Consider the following 22,158-nt stretch of genomic DNA (forward strand, 5'->3'; position numbering starts at 1 on the left):
TCTCTGATAATGCAGATTGAAAGACCATCCATGTCTGCTCACCCTGAGAGTTTGGGGCCAGCCCAAGACAAAGACCAGTTAGGGGGCTCAAGTTCGGGATTGCAATTAAATGAGACATTTGTGGACCATCATGTAACAAAAAGATTTACAAAAAAAAAATTTAAAGATTTAGAAGGGTTATTCAGCGAGGATACAGCATTGGTTCAGTTGAGAACAGCTTCCCTGCCCTTGTATTTGCCATGTTAGTAACACCCCCAGCAGTAACATATATAATCTTGGCTTTTGTATTAATCTTGGCTTTTGTATTTAGGTGACCAGGAAGCTTTGCCAACATTCTCAAACATGGTTTCACAGCGTTTTAGAGATAAAATAGCCAATATGGAAGAGACCTTAGGAGATAGATATTGCTCCTACCATATACCACCGCTATGTGGCAAAACCCTAAAAGTCTTCTAGAACTGTGGTCTCCTCACTGCTTTGTCCTCTCCCCCCTCCACAAAAAGTTTTGAACATGGGCCTCCAAAATGTATATATTTATTTGTAAATATATAAACTTACTGCTGTGATAGTAATAATTATGTACCTTATGAGACATGCAAAATATAACTTTTAAAAGGATGATAGAGAGTTGAAATAATATATGACCCAGGGGTCAATAGGGAGACACCTGACTTTACTGAGCAGATTAGTGATATAGTGCAACTAAGGAAAATCAATATTTCTCCTTCTGACCTTTTCCAAGAGCCATCCCATATGACAAACAGTATTTTTTTTTTACATATAAGGTATTTTATTTTTTCCGTTACATGTAAAGATAGTTCTCAACTTTTGTTTATACAGGCTTTACAATTTCAGGTTTTTCTCCCCCCCCTCCCCTCCCTCCCCCCTCCCCTAGACAGCAGGTAATCTGATATAGGTTATATCTATATATCTATATACATATAGATATAGATATAGATATATATACACACACATACATATACACATAATAACATTAATCCTATTTCCAAACAGTATTTTTTAAAGAAAAAAAAGAAGAGGAAAAACAATCAGCACAACTGATCAATATATCAAAAAGATTGAAAATCTGTGCAATGTACAGCCCTTGTGGACCTCCCACCTCTACAAAGGGGTGGAGCATAGTTATCTTCTCTTCTCTTTTTTTTTTTTTGAACCATGCTTCTTCTTAACATTCACTTTTTGGGGGGGGGCAATGAGGGTTAAGTGACTTGCCCAGAGTCACACACCTAGTAAGTGTCGAGTGTCTGAGGCTGGGTTTGAACTCAGGTCCTCCTGAATCCAGAGCCAGTGTTTTATCCACTGCGCCACCTAGCTTCCCCCCCACCCCCATGCTTATTCTTTATAATTTTGTAACATTCACCTTGGATTTTTTTTGCAGTGGTTCTTTCTTTTTATAAACATTGTAGTCATTGTGTACAGTGTTCTCTTGGCTTAGTTTCATTATGCATCCATCCATGTAAATCTTTCCATGTTTCTCTGTATCTACCATATTGATTATTTCTTACGGTTCCGCAATACTCCATTACATTAATGTCCTGCAATTAATTCAGGTATTCCTCTGCCAGTGGGCATTTACTTTGTTTCCAAATCCTGGTTTTTATAACAAGTGATATGGGTGTTATAGGTTGTTCAGGGAGGACTAGCATCTCTGGTATGAAAGCTGCTGGGCTCTTCTCAGGGCTGCTCATCCTCTTTGGTTTTCCACCTACCACTCAACTCTCACCTGTGGCTCCAAGAAGCTGTAGCATGAACAGTGGCCAGACTCCAATAAACCATCTTGGCAATTGGGCTAAAGAAGGTTGAAGATAACTTATAGGCCTCAAACCCATTGGTGAGTTAGGGGATTGTCTACCCCCAGCATGCGAAAACTTCCCCTGGAGGAATGGGCAGATGAGAACAATTTGTTCTAATGGCCATGAAGGTGGTTGAAGCAGATGCTGGGGAGTGATTAGAGCTTGGTCAGACATCAAAGTTCAAGTCAGTGGTTGCAAATCTTGACTTTTGTCTAGCCACTGGATCTCAATGACCCTGAAAGAGAAAGTGAGGTTGACAACTTTGTGCAAATTCTGTTTCACTTACATCCAATTCACACATGAGTCAAGACTGTCACCTGTGATGTCCTTGGTCTTCTTCAAAACTGAAGGACAAAGAACAGCAACATCACACACAAAAATGCTACTACAAATACCTTGGATTCTGTGGGGACTTTGCTCCTGGCAATGGCTTCCCTGGGCGAATGCCTTTCTTTACAAAGTAGGGTTTTAAAAATTTGTCTTTTGTTTTTATATCATCAAGATTTTCCCTGTTTCCTTCTTCCCAGAGAGTAATCCCTTATAGCAAAGATTTTTTTAAGAAGAAAAAGTGGAATAAAAAATTCAGCAAAACTAATCAATACGTTGACAAAAAATTCTATGTATACATGTGTATATATGTGTGTCTTTATGTATATGTATATACACACATATACATATATGTGTGTACACATACTCATGCAAGCAGGTTTGTCTGGAAGACTTCACCATTCTTAGCAACTCCTTCCTCATGTTATTCCAATGGATACAGATGTTGTTGTTGGAGGATATCCCACAGCCTCTCTCCTTCACCCCTTTGTCTCTGGAGACTTAGTTGGTTATACATTGTTATAAAGATTAACTCAATATAATGGCTCCTTGGATCTCTGTGGCTCCCTTCTTTGCTGCTTTGTGGAGTTTATAGCAAATGAAAAGTTAGGAGTTCAATCACATTTGCTCAGAACCCCCAATTATGAAGATGCTCAAACACTTAGGGAGAGGTTTGACTTGCAAGCTAACACTGGGTCTCTTTATGGTTGATACAAAATTCAGCCTCATTTTCCTCATCTGCATAACACCTACCTTCTAGTCCTTTGTGAGGCTCAAATAGGTTACTATATGTCAAGCACTTTGCAAACCCAATAGCACTGCATAAATGCTAGCTAATATTGTCTTTTTTTCCTATTGCCCTTTAACTGTTGATTCTTTCCAGCTTAGCTTGTTCAGTCCTGGTCAGGGCTGGGAAGGCTGACCCCATCATTGCTCTAGTTTTTGAGATCTTTTTGATGAAATATGTGCATCAGTTTGTCCAGATCTTCCCATATTCCTCTAATTCCTCATACTCATCATTTCTTCTTATACAATAATATTCCATTGCATTCGTGTCATAGTTTTTCCCCCAACCTATTTGATGAGCACCCATTTTATTTTTAGTTTTTTCTTACTGTGGAGTATTGGTATGACTTTTTTGGTGGATATTGATTTTTTTGGTCTCTTACTCCATTGGGGTATATGATCAAATGAGGTAATTTCAAGTACTTGGCAAACTTTAAAATATTACATAAAGTTTCGTGATGATAATGATGTTGTTCAATAATTGGGTCACAGGATCAAAGTCTATTGACAGTTTAGTCACTTTCTTGCATGATTTCAAATTGACATTCAGAATGGTTGAACCAATTCACAGCTTCACCAATAGCGTAGTATTGTTCATGCCTTCCCAAAGTTCCTCTAACATTGACTGACTACCATACTGTTGTTACCTTTGTCAATGTTCAGGATATGAAGTGAAAGCCCAGAGTTGTTTCAATTTGTACCTTTCTTCCATTTGGTGATTTGGACCATGTTTCCAACTGGTTATTTATAGTCTGCCATTCTTTGGAAAATGACTTGTTTCTATCTTTTGACACTCTACTTTGTGGATTTGCTCAATTTTTATAATGAAGCTACTTTCATGGAGAGGAAAATCATTTCCCACATCTTGATCCTGGGGAATTCTCCTTGTACAATCTGTGAGGACTAGGGCAAGGACCATGGGAGGAGCAGAGAAATCCCTGGTGAGATTGTCCCAGACCTTGGCCTTTGTCTTGCAGGTCCTAAGGAGCTATAACAACATAGAGGAAGACTGCACTGTATTTCCATCTTGGTGCCTTAGACTGAAGGCCATGGGGCATAGCTATGAAGTGGACAGGGAGCACAACTTCCCTCGCTATACCTTAGATGTCCCTAAGGTGAGTGGCAAGCCACAGAAGGTAGGTACTAAGTCTCCAATTTTAGCATGAATTATGAATTTGTGGACACATAAACCCTGTTCTGCCTCTTTCTGGTAGCTCCTACAATTCAGCTCTAAGTTCTTTGTTTTTGTTTTTGTGTTTTTTTTAGTGAGGCAATTGGGGTTAAGTGACTTGCCCAGGGTCACACAGCTAGTACGTGTTAAGTGTCTGAGGCCAGATTTGAACTCAGGTACTCCTGACTCCAGGGCCGATGCTCTATCCACTGCGCCATCTAGCTGCCCCTCTAAGTTCTTTGAGGATGCATTCTTGTGAGAAACTCCCAGGCTGAGACCATGTCACTCCACCTGGGTCTCCTAGGAGATCCGAAGGAGCTCAGATCTATTTCAGGAAAACATTCATCCAGGTACTGAGCTCCTTCTTCCCATCAGCTCGAAATATCTGTGAGATATTTGAGACTTAACATTCTGCTATACTCTAGTCACTTTCCCTGAGCCCCAACCTTCTGCTTCTGGTTCCAAGTTCTTCCCTCCCTCCTTTCTTTTGCCCCATGTACCACACGACCTAGAGTCAAGTGGTTGCAAAATAGGGACCTGCCTCATTGTGCCATGAAGGTGACCCTGGCTGTGCCTATGAAGTACCATCCCTGGCAGGTCCTACCAAGCTGGAGGGGAATTGAGTATAGACCCAGCTTGTAGACCATTTCTATCTTCTGAGGACCAGCACAACCACATTTAGACAAGTTCATCCCAAAAGGCTAGCTAGTACATAATCCTAGATAATGGTGGAATGCTAGATTTTTGAGTCAGGAAGACCTGAATTCAAATCCTCTCTGAGGTACTTAATAGCTTTGTGACACTGGGCAAGTCAACCTCTCTCTGCCTCAATTTCCACATCTGTAAAATGGGGATAATAATAACACCCATCTCCCAGGGCCATTGTGAGAATCAAATGAGAGAACGTATATAAAAAACCTGCCCTAAAGCATCATGCAAATGTTAGCTACAGGGTCACTCATGAAGGCTATCTAAAACAAGGTTACAAACTGTACCTGTAAAGGGAGTCTCTAGACTGGTCAATTCCCCCATCCTCAAAGAATTGAAGTATGGATATGATAGAGAACATTCTTACCAAGAAACTGAGGATCAGACATTTGTAAATACATAAATAAATAAATAAATAAAAGGCCCTGGAGGGGGCAGCTAGGTGGTACAGTGAATGAAGCACTGGCCCTGAATTCAGGAGGACCTGAGTTCAAATCTGACCTCAGACACTTACCAGCTGTGTGACCCTGGGCAAGCCACTTCACCCTCATTGCCCCACAAAAAAAAGGCCCTGGGCAGTCTGGGCATCCCACAAGATTCTACCCTCTGTCAAGCTAGTTTCCACCAATCCTGAGCCAGAGTTTCCCCTCACCACCAAGGGTGTGCCCACTGCCGGTGTTAAGGGGCTTTAGGTCTCCCTAGGGATAATCCCTGCCCAGGCCCCCTACTCTGGTGTGGGGTCTAAGGGTCTTTCCTTTCCTTCTCTTTCTCTTCTCTCTTCCTCAGCTCTTCCCTGCAGTCTCTTCCAACAACACGAGCTACCGTACCTTGCTGCTCTGCAACAGTGGATCTTTGATGTTCGTCTTCGACCTGATGCCAAATAGCAGCCCAGATGTCACATTACGACCCACCTCGGGCTTCATCCTTCCTGGGGCCTGCCAGATCTTTCTCCTTTCCACCTGCCCCAAGGGGATCCCCTGGAAACAGCATTCATTAAGCCTGCAGTTCAACTTTTGCCCCAAGTATGTCAAGGTAGGGGCTAGGAACGGAGGGCTGGGAGCCTGGCCATGCCTGTGTCTCCACCCTCATACACCTCTTTTCTGGCTGCCCTTGTCTTCCACAGTCTAGAAAAGCACAACATGGTGGAACTAGAAAGGACCTTAGAGGTCATTAGCTCAATGCTTTCATTTCATGGAGAGAGAAGAGATGTAGAGTGATGAAGTGACTTCCCCGATACCCCATTATTAGGCACAGAAAAAGGGCTCAAATCTAGGAGTGCCCAAAACACGTCCCATAAGTAATCCAGTGTCCATACAACCAACACGCAGAGATCACTCCATGTCTCAAAGCAGACAGACATTGTGTCTGTAGTCTTCCCCCACCCCCACACTCACATAATCTGCAATAGGGTACCTATGGCTCGGGAGATTCTCCCTGGCCCATATAGCCAGAGTCCTTTGAATAGATGGAAATAATAAGTGAACTGAAACTGAATAAGGGATGCAACCTGGTGCAATTCTCTCCATGTAGGAATTAGCACTTATCTATGAACTCTTTATTATAGTCCCTTAGGGCAGCTAGGTGGCACATCGGATAGAGCACTGGCCCTGAAATTGGATGGACCTGAATTCAAATCTCACCTCAGACACTTACTAGCTGTGTGATCCTGGGCAAGTCACTTAACCCCAATTGCCTTAAATATCTGGGGCCATCTCCATTTGTCTTGATGTATATCTTGCCACTGGGCCCAGATGGCTCTGGAGGAGAAAGTGAGGCAGGTGACTTAGCACAGCCCTTCCTCAAATCCGATTCATTTCAAGTCATGACATCTGTCAATGGTTGTCTTTGAGAACGAAGGACAAAAACCAACAATATAGCCCCTTAGAACTTTTTTTTTTTTTTGGTGAGGCAATTGGGGTTAAGTGACTTGCCCAGGGTCACACAGCTAGTAAGTGTCAAGCGTCTGAGGCCAGATTTGAACTCAGGTCCTCCTGAATCCAAGGCCAGTGCTCTATCCATTGCACCACCTAGCTGCCCCCCCCCCTTAGAATTTTTTAAAAATTAACTTTTTATTCGTTAACAAGCATTTATTCTCACATACAGGGAAGGAGAGGAAGAAGAAATAAAATGTTCATGGCCAATTAAAACAAATTCCCATATTGGTCATATTAAAAAATGTAACCCTAACACTTTTTAAGGGGCCTACAACTTATTGGTATTAACCCTTGGCTGTTGGTCTGAGATAGAAAATAACAAGTAGGGTGATGGAGAAATCCTGGTATAGAAAGTGACTTCGGGTAGCTAGGTGTCGAAGTGGATAAAGCACCAACCTTGGATTCAGGAGGACCTGAATTCAAGTCCAACCTCAGACACTTGACACTAACTAGCTGTGTGACCCTGGGCAAGTCACTTAACCCTCATTGCCCCACAAAAAAAGAAAGGAAGAAAGAAAGAAAAGGAGCCTAAAGGAGGTGACATTATTTCAGAAAGTGACTAAGGGAGAAAAGCCCCCCCCCTACCCCAACCCCTCACCACAGCGACCAGATCCTTTGAGGTCAATCGATTGCTGGCTCCACTGGCAGAGTAAGGAGGATGGGGAGCTCTCTTTGGCCATGGAGAATCTTTCCTGTATCCCTAGGAAATAATGATGATGAGCCGGGAAGAACCACTGGAACTTCAGCTGGAGTCTGGCAGAACCCTCTATTTCAAGCCCACTTATGTAGGGGGCTCCTCCACCAGCCCCTTTACCATCCGAAACACTACACGCCTGCCCCTGTCATTTGAGTGGAAGTACGCCTACCACAACAGCAAGGTGGTGTCCGTCCGACCTTCCAAAGGGATCATCTTGCCCAATGAGGCCATGGTAAATGCTGCCCTGCCTCTTCACTTTCAAGAGACCTGAGAGACTGTGAGGAAAACTGGCTTCAGTTTGGGAGGCCATGATTACACTTTATTCCACGTTAGAATATGACAGAAGATTTGGAGATAAGGAGTGGGGAAAGGGGGGTGGGGGTGGCAGGAAGGGATGGTAGCTCAAGTAGGAGCCAGAGTAGAGAGGGAGAATTTCCCTTGCTAAGGATGGTTCAGGGAAGAAAGGAAAAGGGATTCTTTAAAGGCAAGGCCAGTAAGAGTTTCTTGTCAAATCTGGCCTCAGACACTTGACACTTACTAGCTGTGTGACCCTGGGCAAGTCACTTAACCCCCATTGCCCAGCCCCCCCCAAAACAAAAAGAGTTCCCTTTTCTGCTCTTTCTGTTTACCAAGGGCATGACAGGAGCCTCCAGCTAGGGAATTCTGAGTCCTCAGAGTCAACAATAACACCAACAAATATTTCTTAATCATCTGGTATGTGACTTACACTGTGCTAAGTTGTGGTGATGCATAGAGATTATTGAATGACCTCTATGTCATTGACTGACATTTTTCATGCTCTCATGGGGATTATGGTCTAATTAAGGGAGACAGAAAATACCTACATTTCTAAAAAGTAGCTACTAGCGGGTAAATAGCTTATGTGAAGTATTTTATACAATAAGAACTATGTATTGGGGTTCATAGGTTGGAAAGATCTCTTTGGGTAACTGGGGAAGACTCCATGAAACTACGTGTATGTGGCCATCTTTGTCATTTCAGATTCACACATGGACCTTCACCCCTTGCCATGAGACCAAGTACCTGGTCCGGGCTGTCTTGTGGTGTTGGGATGAAGGAGCCTCTTCTGGTCTTCCTCCATCCCAAACAAATCACTACCTATTGAGAGTCATCGGGGAAGGCATCAAAGGCTCCATTACTGTGAGTATCATTCACTCAGACAACCTCCTCTTTTGCCTCTCTCAAGTTACCTGCCCCTTCCCTTCCCCATCTTCCCCTCCACTTTAATAGCCCTTTCACACCTCTTTTATGTGAGATAATTTACCCCATTCTCTGCCCAGCACATCCTTCTTTTTCACCCCTTAACTTTGATTTTTTGGATATCGTCCCATCAATAGTCATCTCACACACTTACCTCTGTCTATGTATATTCCTTTTTACTGTCCTAATAGTGATAAAGTTCTTAAGAGTTACAAGTTTCTTGCCACGTAGGAATGTAAACAGTATAATCTTATTGAATCCGTTGTGATTTCTCTTTCTAGTTTACCTTTTGAGGTTTCTCTTGTGTTTTGCATTTGAAAATCACGTTTTCTGTTCAGATCTGGTATTTTCACCAGAAATACTTGAGAGTCCTCAATTTCATTAAATAACCCTTTTCCCTTACAGGGAAGCATTACAGTTTTGCAGGCTATGTGATTCTTGGTTTTAATCCCAGTTCCTTTGTCCTCTGTAATACCATATTCCAAGCCCTCCAAGCCTTTAATGTAGAAGCTGCTAAATCTTGTGTAATTCTGACTGTGGCTCCATGATATTTAAATTGTTCCTTTCTGACTGATTGCACCCTTTTCTCCTTGACCTGCGAGCTCTGAAATTTGGCTATAACATTCCTGGGCATTTTAATTTTTAGATTTCTTTCAGGAGGTGATCAGTGAATTCTTTCAATTTCTATTGTACCCTCTGGTTCTAGGACATCAGCACAGTTTGAAATATGATGTCTACGCTCTTTTTTTGACTATGTAGTCAGGTAGTGCAATCATACTTAAGTTATTTGTTTCTTGAAAAATCTCATGGAGTTATTAGCTCCCTCTAGCCCAATTCTAATTTTTTTTTTTTTTTGCGGGGCAATTGGGGTTAAGTGACTTGCCCAGGGTCACACAGCTAGTAAGTGTCAAATGTCTGAGGTCGGATTTGAACTCAGGTCCTCCTGAATCCAGGGCCGGTGCTCTATCCACTGTGCCACCTAGCTGCCCCCCAATTCTAATTTTTAAGGAATTATTTTCTTCAGTGAGCTTTTGTACCTCCTTTTCCATATGGCCAGTTCTACTTTTTAAGGAGTTGTTTTCTTTAGTGATCTAAGGAGAGGTGTGGTCATTGCTCTCCTGGACTGTGTGCTGGTCTGTGAGTAACCACAAATATTCTTTTGTGCCTTGGACCGGGGTTCAGGATCCCTACTCCCCTGGGGCCACATGCTCTAGAGTGTTAGTGCTCCTCTTCATCCTGGTACTGTGACCCAGATCTGTGATCTGGATCCCTTTTTGGACAATGCAACAGTATTGCACCCAGTACCAGCAAAGTGTCCCCCGTAATCTACTTCTGTCTGCACCTCTTACCATCTATGGACTGAGAGCTCTAGAAGTCACCAGTGCTATTGATGCAGCTGCCACCAAGGTCTGCACTGACTTGCTGGGGGCACAGCCTGCTACTGGCTTGCCTGGGCTGCCTGATACTGATCTAAAAAACATATAAGCAGATGGCACCTTGGTGAAGTGGGAAGAGCCTTAAACATGGAGTTGTTTGGTTTATTTTATTTTTGAGTCATTTGATTTAAATCCTCACTATAATACTTCCTAATCTGTGTGGCCCTGTGCAAATCACTTTACCTTAGCCAGTCTAAATTTCCTCATCCGTAAAATGATGCTGATGTTGATGTAATAATAATGGCTAGCATTTATATAGCACTTTAAAGCTTGCAAAGTGCTTTACAATTATCGTCTCATTTGATCCGAGTTAGGTGCTATTATTATCCTTATTTTGCAGACTAGGAATCTGAGGCAAACAGAGGTTAAGTGACTTGCCCAGGGTCACACAGCTAATAAGAGCCTGAGGCTTGTTTTGAAATCAGGTCTTCCGGACTCAGTGCTTTATCCACTGTGCCACCTACCTTTCTCCTATTTGTAATGATACATTTAATGCTTTGTAAACCTTAAAACACTAGATAAGTGTGAGTGGTTATTTATGAACCCTGCCCTTCAGGTGAGAGTTCAGTTGTGAGGTCTGGTTACTCAGGCATCATCGGTGCCTAGGATAGTACCTCTTTGTCCCCAGACTTGCTTTCTGAGGTAGCCAGTCCAAGGTGATGATGGCCCTGTAGCTACCTGTGCATGGCTATCATGCTTTATCTTTGTGAAAGGCTGCCTTCTTCAGGGTGATGATAAGGGTGGGAGAGAGCTGTCTACTTCTGTATTTGGGGAGGCTCTTCTTTCCCGTGGAAACTTCTCCTAAGCTTACTAAAGGAATTCTTTGCATGGTTTGGGTTTGGGCCCTAGGCAAAAGAAAAAGAGCTAGATTTTGGGAATGTGCTCGTGGACAGTGAACAGAGGAAAGACTTGGTCCTCCTGAATGATGGGAACTGCACCCTTCACTACCGCCTGTTTGTGGAGCAGACAATGAGCGGGCCCTGTGATCCTGAAGAGATGAAGAGCGACCCAGTTGGTATGGAAACCTGTGGACAATAACACCCCCTTACACAGAGAACTCCACTGGGCTGGGTCACAACACATGGAGACTGAGTTGGGGGCGGGCAGCTATGGTTTCTTACAGACCACTAACCCTAGGTTTAACCCATTGCCGCTTCCACAGAGGCTAAAGATGAGGGGAATGTTCTCACCTTTTTGGAAAAAAGGAAAGAGAGGGTTCATTCTGAACTCTTATCCTCAGGTTGTCTGGTTCTCTACAAAATTTTCTATGATGGCTTATCATGGCATGGAGGTACCTAGGGATCCCAAAGCTTGTCTCTTTCCAGCTTCCCCCTAGAATGCCCAATTCTCCTCCCCAAACCTAGAAACACCCCACATAGTCCCAGCCAATGGGATGGCTGCTCTGACAGTCACATGACTGCCCTCACTAGGCTTCCAATCATTATAATTTTGCCAGGCCCATGTAGGCGTTGGCGAGTGGTGATGACGTGAGGTGCCAGAGCCCTGGCAACAGCTACAACCAGTGGGTGGAGCACCGCGCGGCCTGCGGAGCCCCAGGCCAGTGCCCGCTGAGGCATAATAACCTCAAATAACAATTAATTCTTTACATTATACTGATAGAATTCAAGCTTCTTCCAGTTTTAATGTCCTGAAACAGTTTCAAGCAGAGTCTCAACAATAGACTTTATCTAATTCCTGAGGGACAGCCATTTTAGAGTAGAGGGGATCATCACCAGTAGACCAGTCACTAGGTGATGAATTCTTTGGCCATGGCAAACCAAGAAAGATACAAAATAGCCCTTAGTCCCTGAATTTCTCCCTTCTGAAGTCTTAGGAATAAAAAGGGGGAAAGAACTAATGTTTTTTCCCCACCATCTATAAACATTAATCTATTGGCACTCTAAATTTGAGATCCTTTTCTAATGACTATATTGCTAATAAATATTTTACTGGAATATATTTAATTCTAATAAATACATCACTGGAGGAATTGAATCATATTCATTTCAACATTCTCACCTATGATAGACAAAGCCAGAAGATAAAAAGAAGTTGCAGCTAAATGGAAGGAGGTCATGGTTTTCATTAAAGAGGCAAATAAGAAGTAGGCACAGTTGATTTATTGTACTTCCAAAGGGAATAAGACATGTAATTTAATAGAACACTTGGCTATCTTACCTTGCTATGCCCAAAATGAGCAAAAGCAAAAAAAAAAAGAGGCCACCACAAAAATAATTGCAGCTTGTCTACCAACATCCATTGCAAAGAATGAGAAGGTAGGGAAATCAAAACTTGGCAAGACCCTCTAAAATAAGTCAACATAAACATTAATACTCAGTAACTTCAATGCAAGATTGGGCCTCAGAAATGACTGAGATAATATGTTGGACATATGGCTCAGACTTTAAACAAAGGAAAAAGGCCAAAGGCTTTTAGACTATGCAGAAGCCTGAGATCAAGAATGATTTCTTCAAGAAGAGAAAATCAGAGGGGAAGCTAGGTGGTACAGTGGATAAAGCACTGGCCCTGGATTCAGGAGGACCTGAGTTCAAATTCAACCTCAGACACTTGACACTTAATAGCTGTGTGACCCTGGGCAAGTCATTTTAACCTTCATTGCCCCCCCCCAAAATAAATAAAAAAGAGAGAATCGGGGCATCAGACCTGACAAGCACCAACTAATGTTACCAAAGACTAAATTGATTATGTTTTAATAGACAGGAACAGTTAGTTATCAATATGGAAATAATTTTCAAGCCATCCATGTGTACAGTCAAACCATGCACTTGTTAAAGCAGAGATCAAAATAACTATCAAATTGGGGAGGAGGAGTAAAAATGAGATGATATGGTATACAATTAAAACAACAACAACCTGACCTGTTTAAATTAGCTGTTGACTCTAAAATGGGAAATGGATAGAAGACCAAATGTTGGCACAGATTATCACCATTTTCCAAAGTTTAGTTGATATAAATAACCACATGGAAATTGAAAGAGCCTCTAAACCACCTCACTGTGTGACCCTGGGCAAGTCACTTAACCCCCATTGCCTCACTTAAAAAAAAAAAAAAGAATGAAACCGGAAGGACAACAACAACAAAAAAAAATGGAAAAGATTGGTCAGCATTTCTATAGCAAACTATTTTCTCCACCAGTACCAGTGAAGCCATCACATTTGAACTCTTATCACCACTAACTCTGAAGGTGATACACAAATAAGTAAAAACCTCATTAAAAAGGAACTAGACCAGTCCAAGTACACATAGAGAATTTCTGTGGTGGAGGCAGCACAATGCTGAAGGCAATGAGGGGTTGCTACCAAAGGTACATTAAAGAGGGGAAGCTATAGAATAACTAGGGAAAATATGGGCAGCATTATTTTCCAAATAAAGGTGACCAAGAAGATATCGATAAGTCCCTGTGCTTACTTTCTCACTTCTGCCACATTTTGACTAGTGAGTTCCTTGAGAGCATGGATGTATTCCCAGTGCCAGATTTGATTTAAAATAATCTATAAATGTTTTGAGATCATGAAGAATCTGGGAATTGAAAGGAATTTGAGAGATGCTCTATTCTATGCTTTCCATGAACAATACACCCAAAAAATAATCATCTAGGCTCTGCTTGAAGTCCCCCAACGAGTAAGAACCCAGCACTTCCTGAGGTAATCTATAGGCTTTGAGATAGTGATGTCTAATTGGAAGTTTTTCCTTCCATCACGCTTTGCAGTTCTGTGGATAGCCCATAGAATTGGTCCATCAGTGTTGGACAGAGCCTACAGATACAGGGTGAATAAACTCATCTCAGAATTGAGTAAGAGGAAGAGGGAAGTCTGAATTTTTAATTAACAGCACTTTTAATTAACCTCAGGCTTTTCCCTGAAACAAAAATCCACCTTTTAGGACTAGAATTGTTGGGGGGTTTTTTTTACATGAATGTGAATCATGAAACACCATTATCTCCAAAGAATGAAAAGTTGGGAGTCTCTCAAAGGGCAATGCAAAGACCTTTTTGGGAAGCAAATGGACCGGTATTTCATCAGTGATGAATTATGTGCAAGAAGCAACACGAGTGATATCAGAGATTTAATGATGGAAAACGTGGCCCAATCATGCAGAGAGAGTGAGAGATAGACCCATCTTCTGTGTCCATGTAATGTTAAGATGCCTAGATGAATTCTCCTCCCCTTCCCTTCAGCACAGCGGGTGGACTCTCTGTGTAGGATTTACAGGAGGATAAGTATATGAGTCGGACAAGATGAGAAAATGTGGATGGTTCAGAATTTGCTCTGTTGGTAGAAGTATCCACATGGATGAAGTCATCGATCCATTGCAATATTCTCCACTTCTCCACTGGGCCCTAAGTGTGTGGGGGTGGGGAGTAGGGTGGAAGAAAGAAATATGGACAGTGTTGGATACAGGATAGGGAAGAGGAAAGGGAGCCCACACCCTGCCTAGTCCATCTCTGTTTCCTATTCTGGGCAGCTCTGAAAATGGACAAAATGGAGGGAATACTGTCTGCTCGGTCACAGGAAGCCATCTGCCTTACTGCCTGCCCGACGCATCGCCTTCAGTATACTTGGACCATCAGCTGCTCCATCCTCACCCGAAATGGTACTGGATATTGAGTGGCATGAAGACTTGGGGTGGGGGAGAGATGGGGGGAAGAAGGAGAAGGGAAGGAGAGGGGGAGCGGGAGAGAGACAAGTACTTGCATTGCTTGGATCAGGACTCAGATTAGTAAAGTGTGGGAGGTGGGACAAGTAAAAGGTTATGGATATATGTATATAGCCTAGTGATCATGGGATGTTGTAATGTGTTATAAGTAGAGCACAGTTTATAGGCAAGAGACTACTTCCACCACTAACTTGCTGTGTGACATTAGGCACATCCCCGTGCTTTTTTGGATCTCAGCTTACTTATTTGTAAAATGGGGTTAACCTTACCTACTTTATCTCATAGGATTGTTTGGAAAATCAAGTGAGAGAATAACTTATGATGCTTTGTAAGATTAAAAAACACTAGACAAATGTAAGCCATTATTTTTATCTTGAGTACTAGCTTTCCCATTCAAGGGTAGAGTATCTGGGGAATGTAGACTGTACAGATTACTAGTCAATCGATGGTCAAGAAACATGGATTAAACACCTGCTGTGTGCTCTGTAGTAAGCACTGGGAATACAAATATAAAAAAGAAAAGACAGGGGCAGCTAGGTGGCACAGTAGATAGAGCACCGGCCCTGGATTCAGGAGGACCTGAGTTCAAATCCAGCCTCAGACACTTAACACTTACTAGCTGTGTGACCCTGGGCAAGTCACTTAACCCCAATTGCCTCACTTAAAACAAAACAAAACCAAAAACAAAAAAGAAAAGACAACTGCCCTCAAGCAGCTTACAATCTAATTGAGGAAGACTGCACATAACAGAAAGCAGGAAAGGGTATGTGTGGGTGTGAGGGGTAGAGAAGTTCAAGGAGTCCAAAATGAGTGCAGATGAGGGGGAAATGTTTGCCCTGTGTCATTTCTTCACCTTCCAATCAGAGGGGCAAGGGGACTAACGAGGTGTGAGTACCAAGGCTCTTGGGATCTTGTAAGATTTACTAGGAAAAGAAAAGATATAGAACAAAATCCCAGAACTGGGAGGGACTCCAAAGATCCTCTAATATAACCCCTTCATTGGATAAATAAGAAAGAGAAGCGTCCATCATTGTTTAGGTAGTTAGGGTTAGAGCTAGGGTTAGATCTTGCTCTTTTGACATTAAATGCTTTTTTTCAGGCAGAGAGACCCTTCTGCTCTCAGGGACATCCCCTCAAATCCTTCTCTTCTTCCTCAGAAAGTAAATGTGGAGATAAGGAGGTAATATGCAAGGCAACAATGATGGGTGTCTACCCAACCCTCTCAATTTTGGATGCCTGTGCAACGGGGAGTGCTGGGGGAATCACTCGCCAGCACCTGTGGCGGCTCCTCTCCTTAGAAACTCTCAACAGCTACCTGGAGCGGGACCCAACTTCCTGGGAGCTCACCTATAAGGTGCCCACCCGACACAGGTAAGGGAAAGTATGGTAGTGGAAGGGCAGGGTTTCCCTGGGGAGGAAGTAGAAGATGAGATGGGAGTGGAATAAGGATTAATGTGGGATTTCCAGAGAGCTTTCCTCTGTCTCCCACTAACATGAATATGCTTGCTGGTCCTTGGTAATTGCTTACATGCCTCCTCTTGTTCTGTTGTAAGATGTCTGGCCCTCTCATCCTAGGATTGAGCATGCTCAGGAACTCCTACACCCCCCCACCCCAACCCCAGTGAGAAGAGGGGAACCCAGGGTCTAGCTTGGTTTCTGGGCTTCTCCCCACATATGAGCTAGCCATTTGAGTCTCAGGTGAGTGATCTCTCTGAGCTTCCTTTGTCCCCTTTCATGACTTCCTGGCTTCTCTCCCTAACATAGCACAAACAGGATCCCCTCCATCTTCACCCCTCTGTTGCTTGATTTCAATTTTGGAGCGTCACCCATTGGATCTGAGCCTTCAGTGGTGTTCCTGTTGCTGAAGAACAGTGGTGTGGTACCTTTGAACTGGTATGGCCAGCACTGGGGGAGGGGGCTGGGAGAATAGGGTTAGGCAAATAGAAATAGAGTGAAGACCTACAGTGGAATCTGGAAGGGTGGTGAAAAATAAGAGGGGTTGGCATTGCAGGGTAGTAACATAAGCACCATTGCGATGACGCTTTTTATGGGATCTGCAGCAAGACATTTCCTCAGGTTCACCATCAGCCAGTGTTTCTGTTGCTAGAATATGTCCTCTCCTTTCTTTTTTTCTTAATAGTTTTTCAGACAGAGCTCAGTCAGCTGCTTACAATACAAATGTAAGGGTTGGACTAAAACCATTTTTCTAATCCATATTATATTTTGGATTAGTAAAATTTCTTTTTTTTTTTTAGTGAGGCAATTGGGGTTAAGTGACTTGCCCAGGGTCACACAGCTAGTAAGTGTTAAGTGTCTGAGGCCGGATTTGAACTCAGGTACTCCTGACTCCAGGGCTGGTGCTCTATCCACTGAGCAACCTAGCTGCCCCAGATTAGTAAAATTTCTAAATTTTCTACCACTACCTCTTCTGCTCTCTGAAGCCCCACACCCTCAATTCTCCAGGGCTCAGAACAGATACTGTGAGCTCAATAGAAGAGAGGCCAAACTGATAGGATGTTCAGAAAAGGAGGAGGCTCCCCCTCACTTTTTATCGCTTTTAAGAAGGAAGGACCTCTGGTGGTAAAATTGGTAGAAATCTGCCACTAACTGATACAGGAACTCACTTGGTATGCACCAGCCTAAATGATCTGTCTGCAAAGGTCTCATTCAGCTCCAATATTCTATTTTTTCTGAAGGTCTATGTAATTACAGTGTCAGGAGTTTCAGAAATGCAAGGGTGGTTAGACATGTTATGTGTGTTTATCTAGTCATAGATTCTGCTTCGTAGAGCTCCAGCATCTTCATCTGTAACTCATTTTTCATCCCTAGAACAGTCAGATTTCCTCATTAGCTATGATCCTTGGAAATACCAAGAGTGGGTTGCAGGAATAACTCTGCTCCTAGTTAGAAACAACAGGGGTTGGGAGCAGCTAGGTGGCACAGTGGATGGAGCACTGGCCCTGGATTCAGGAGGACCTGAGTTCAAATCCGGCCTCAGACACTTGACATTTACTAGCTGTGTGACCCTGGGCAAGTCACTTAACCTTCATTGCCCTGCAAAAACAAAAAAAGAAACAATAGGGGTTGGCCTTGTATGGCACATAGGCCAAAGATGGCACATGACATAATTCTCGGTGACAAAGTACCTAGGTGCTTTGGCATCCCCATGTCTTTGCCACAAGACTTGCTGATTGCTGCCCACTAACAACTTCCCACTCCCAAATCAGAGTAAGTGCCTAGTGGATAGTTTCAGCGCAGAGAGCAAACTTGAGACATAAAGGGAAAAAGAAAAAAAAGAGTTAGTATGTAGTTACGACTTCCTTGTCCCCTTCACCAGCCCATGTGTTATCTCTTCTCCTGGAGTTCATTTTCCTCTGTTACCAAAATGTCCATGTCCTTCTTGCTCTGTGAATTTGAGATGAGGAGTTTTACTTTTGTATTCCCAGCACATACCACATGGTGCCTGTAATGTAGTAAATACTTAATACATGTTCGCTGACTATTTCTGTCAATTTCTGGACTATCAAATTCAGTTCTTTAAGGGATCTTTGATCTTATCATTGTGTGTGGGTATTCCCTGCACTGATACATTTCACAAGCCATGCATGTCTCTTCATCCTGTTCGGCTCTTGTACACATTCTCCCTAAAATCCTCCACAGTTGATCCATCTAACTGTATGGGGACTTCCAAAGTCTCTTGATATCCTATGGTTACTAGAGGAATATGTAGTCTGTCCACCCTCCTTTTCAAGTGATTCATGTCTCTGGCACTGCTCTTACGTTGGTCTGGCTTCATTGGGTCTCCAATCAAGTTTTCTTAAACTTGTTTTTCTCTTTATTTTGAGCTGTTTTGTAATACTCTTCCACCATCCTCCTCCACAAGATTTTCACAAAGAGGTTGATATTGGGGCAGCTAGGTGGCACAGTGGATAGAGCACCGGCCCTGGAGTCAGGAGGACCTGAGTTCAAATCCGGCCTCAGACACTGGACACTTACTAGCTGTGTGACCTTGGGCAAGTCACTTAACCCCAATTGCCTCACCAAAAAACAAAACAAAACAAAACAAAACACCAAATAGGTTGATATTCCAAAGTGGTGAGGCAATTGGCTGTTATATCTTTCTTCTAAGCAAAGAGATCAAGTGTTTGTGGGCTAAGGTGTCCATCCTCTCCCTGCTCCAAATGAGAGTTTTTTGTCCTTCTTGTCCCAGGTACAAACATTCCTATGGCTTTGTCACTGTCTACTTTTCTATGCATCTTCTCTCCTCCCCCCTTTTTTAGTATCACTGTACACCAAGTCATCTATTTTTACTTTAAATTGGTATTTAACAAGTGAAAGGCTAGACTGTACATGGACAACTCATTGGAAATGAGTTTTGCCCTGGTGACTGGTCGTTTACTGTCTCTAAAGATATAATCAGTTTAATTTGGTGTGTGATACTTCTCAGTACTTTCCATGCTCAGGGCTTCCTGACTTTCTACTTGAAGAAAGTATTTATGACACTTTGATATTGTCTAAAAGACTTGAACCTCTCTTGTTTCTTGGTCCTGAACCATCCTTTCCAACTTGCTTTTCACCATTTATCCCCCTTCACACTGAGCTCACTGAGTGGTAAAGTAATTAAAGTATAAGTTGATTTGTTGTAGGAAGTCTTAAAGGGTTAATAGATTCTACATCTCCATCCCCTGCAACAGATTTTACTGTGAATGCTACCATTACCTTCATTTACAAATGCTCATCATGAACAGTGCAGTGTGAGATAACTAAGATCCCAGGTATATTCACTTCTTTTTGCCTTTGGAGGCACAATAAAAAAGCAACTTTATCTGCTTCTCCTAGAAGGACTTCCTGTGAGACATCCTTCCATTAAGCTGCAACTTCCTTTTATCTTCCAGTTTCCTTTTTATTGAGAATATCAAGATGTCTTTCATTCAGTTTCCCTAGTGGTATGTACCTATGTTGCTTCCTGGACAAAGATCCTACATGTAGAATTCCAAGAGCTAAATTAAAGTTTATATGGCATCTAAAATTGCTTCTTAACCTTCTCTGCCATATTGTGTCTTCCATGTTGGTTAGTTATCAGAGCCAAATAGTTCTTCTGGTGGCCAGTACTACTCATGAGCCTTTCTACTTGACTAGACTTATCCTTGGGACAAAGATACAATCTGCTGTTAGGATGCACTCAGAGCCAAAGACAGTGCACATGCTTTTGCTGGTACAGCCCTTGAGAAGCTAGGAGATGTGCTTACACCAAGATGAAGCATCACAGTAGGACTTTGCGGAGGATCATAAAATTAGCGATTATAAAACCTATATTTACAACATCTTATGAGATAACTTGTTGTCTACTCCTAAGGGGATGGGGGAGGGGAAGAGGGAGGAGAGTGGTGGTATATATAGAATAGGAAAGAGGAAAGGGAAGCTTTTTTTTACATACCATCCAGAATTCTAGCCAAGGTCTCCTGTGAATTGGTAGATTGTCCCTGTTACACCATTTGCTTCTTTCCTTCCATCCCCCTCTATGCAGGGCTTTCCTCTTTCCCAGTGATCAGCAAATCGATCTGGAGTTCTGGGCAGAAAGGACAGAATTTGACTTTGCTGAATTGCATCAGATGCGAGTTCAGGACAACCAGATCTTCTCCATCTCCCCCAAGACAGGAAGTCTGTTTCCTGGACAGGAGCAGACGGTGGAACTCGTACACAGGTGACACCAGTCCAGGGGGAAAACAGTTCTCCTGAAGCAAATGTGTATTCATTCATTTTTTCAGTTGTGTCTGACTCTTTGTGATCCCATTTGGGATTTTCTTGGCAGAGATACAGGTGTGGCTTGCCATTTCCTTCTCCAGGTCATTTTACAGATGCAGAAACTGAGGCAAATAGGGTTAAGTGACTTGCTTAGGGTCACACAGCTAGTAAGTGTCTGAGGCCAGATTTGAACTGGAGTCTTCCTCCAGGCCTGGCGCTCTATACAATTTGCCACCTAGACATCCCTGCCACCCAGCTGCAAAACTCTGAAGCAAGACTCTTTTACTAATAATGTCTAGTAAATGTCTAGTCTTGAACAAAGATTACCCTATTTGGCCACCAGTCAATGAACATTTTAAAATTAACAATTTCTATCCCCCCACAACTGGAAAAAACACACTTGTAACAAATATCCAGAATCAAGAAAAAATTCTACATTGGGCATGAAACAATTGTGAATGAATGAGTGAGTATGTGTGTGTAGGCCTTGATTCTGTACCCTGTGTCCATCACTTCTCTGTAAGGAGGCCATCATTCGATTTCCATAGAGATTCAGGCTTGATTTGATCTCCCCTCTGACCTTGTGAGGAAGCCCTGACCCAGCTTTGAGTTAGGTATCACTAAATCTCTCCAGGGCTCAGCTCCTGACGAAGCCTGTTTATTCTCCTACTTCCCATTGATGATGGCAAATTGACCCCGGTCCTGTGTCTCTCCCTCCCACTCCCCATTCCATAGACACATCTTCGTTGGTACCGATCACCTGCCTGTGCTGCTCAAAGTGTCCCATGGCCGGGAGATTCTGGTAAAGCATTTAACCATCAAAGCAACCTGGGCAAGGTGGGGGAAGTGCTCTTAAGGGAGAACTGAGAGGTTGCCCTGGGACAGAGCAGAAATAGCCCCAACATTAGGCCAGGCCTCTTTTTGGAGAACCACATTTTAAATTCAGGACGGAGGGATCTAGTCCACCAAATGTTTCTCTCTCTCTCTCTCTCTCTCTCTCTCCCTCTCTCCAGCTGAACTTCATAGGAGTGACAGTGCAGGTAGGAGAGAAGTATGTCCACTTCACATCCATCAGTCATCGGTTTACCCCAGTCACCATTGGCACTGCCCTGCCCTCACGGCAGGTGAGTCCTCGTCGTCATCATCATCATCATCATCATCATCTTCTTCTTCCTCCTCCTCCTTCTCCTCTTTCTTCTTACTAAACTAAACTAAAGTCTTACATTAAGTCTCATCGCCTGGATGGCAGTAGGCTGGGCATGACCAAGGGAACACAATCATTAATTAACCTAGAATTCCTAACAGCTTAAAGCAGAGGATTAACAAATGAGGGCCCCAGATAGTAAATTGGGAGCAGGGTGGTGAGGGGAGTATCTGTAGATAGAGGAAGTGTCAATACCTATTACGTGGTGTGACAGAAAGAACACTGGCTTTGGAATCAGATAACCTGGGTTTGATTCCAGCAATTTTATTTCCTAGCTGCACGGCTTCAGACAGGTCAGCTTCCTCATCTGTAGAATGGGAATATTGATTCAAGTCTCCCCATTAGTCTTGTCTGTGGTCCTTTCCACCTCTAAATTCTGTGATCCCATGCCCTAAGCTTTCTGAGCAGATAATTCCTTCCAGTATCCAGCCTTAAGA

The 22,158-nt window shown here is 42.9% G+C and overlaps 1 protein-coding gene across 1 annotated transcript in view; it reads left to right on the forward strand.

The window, feature by feature from the left end:
- CFAP65 (cilia and flagella associated protein 65) overlaps positions 1-22,158 on the forward strand; it is a 44,617-nt gene that overhangs the window by 12,440 nt on the left and 10,019 nt on the right. Inside the window, exons 14-24 of the mRNA XM_043996100.1 lie at positions 3,905-4,042; positions 5,593-5,838; positions 7,445-7,669; positions 8,440-8,598; positions 10,944-11,109; positions 14,581-14,709; positions 15,930-16,143; positions 16,537-16,665; positions 20,300-20,476; positions 21,253-21,319; positions 21,531-21,641. Coding sequence (XP_043852035.1) covers positions 3,905-4,042; positions 5,593-5,838; positions 7,445-7,669; positions 8,440-8,598; positions 10,944-11,109; positions 14,581-14,709; positions 15,930-16,143; positions 16,537-16,665; positions 20,300-20,476; positions 21,253-21,319; positions 21,531-21,641 — 1,761 coding nt within the window. The remainder of the gene's footprint in view (positions 1-3,904; positions 4,043-5,592; positions 5,839-7,444; positions 7,670-8,439; positions 8,599-10,943; positions 11,110-14,580; positions 14,710-15,929; positions 16,144-16,536; positions 16,666-20,299; positions 20,477-21,252; positions 21,320-21,530; positions 21,642-22,158) is intronic.

Source organism: Dromiciops gliroides, chromosome 3 (genome assembly GCF_019393635.1).
Source record: "Dromiciops gliroides isolate mDroGli1 chromosome 3, mDroGli1.pri, whole genome shotgun sequence".
Lineage (NCBI taxonomy): Eukaryota > Metazoa > Chordata > Mammalia > Microbiotheria > Microbiotheriidae > Dromiciops > Dromiciops gliroides.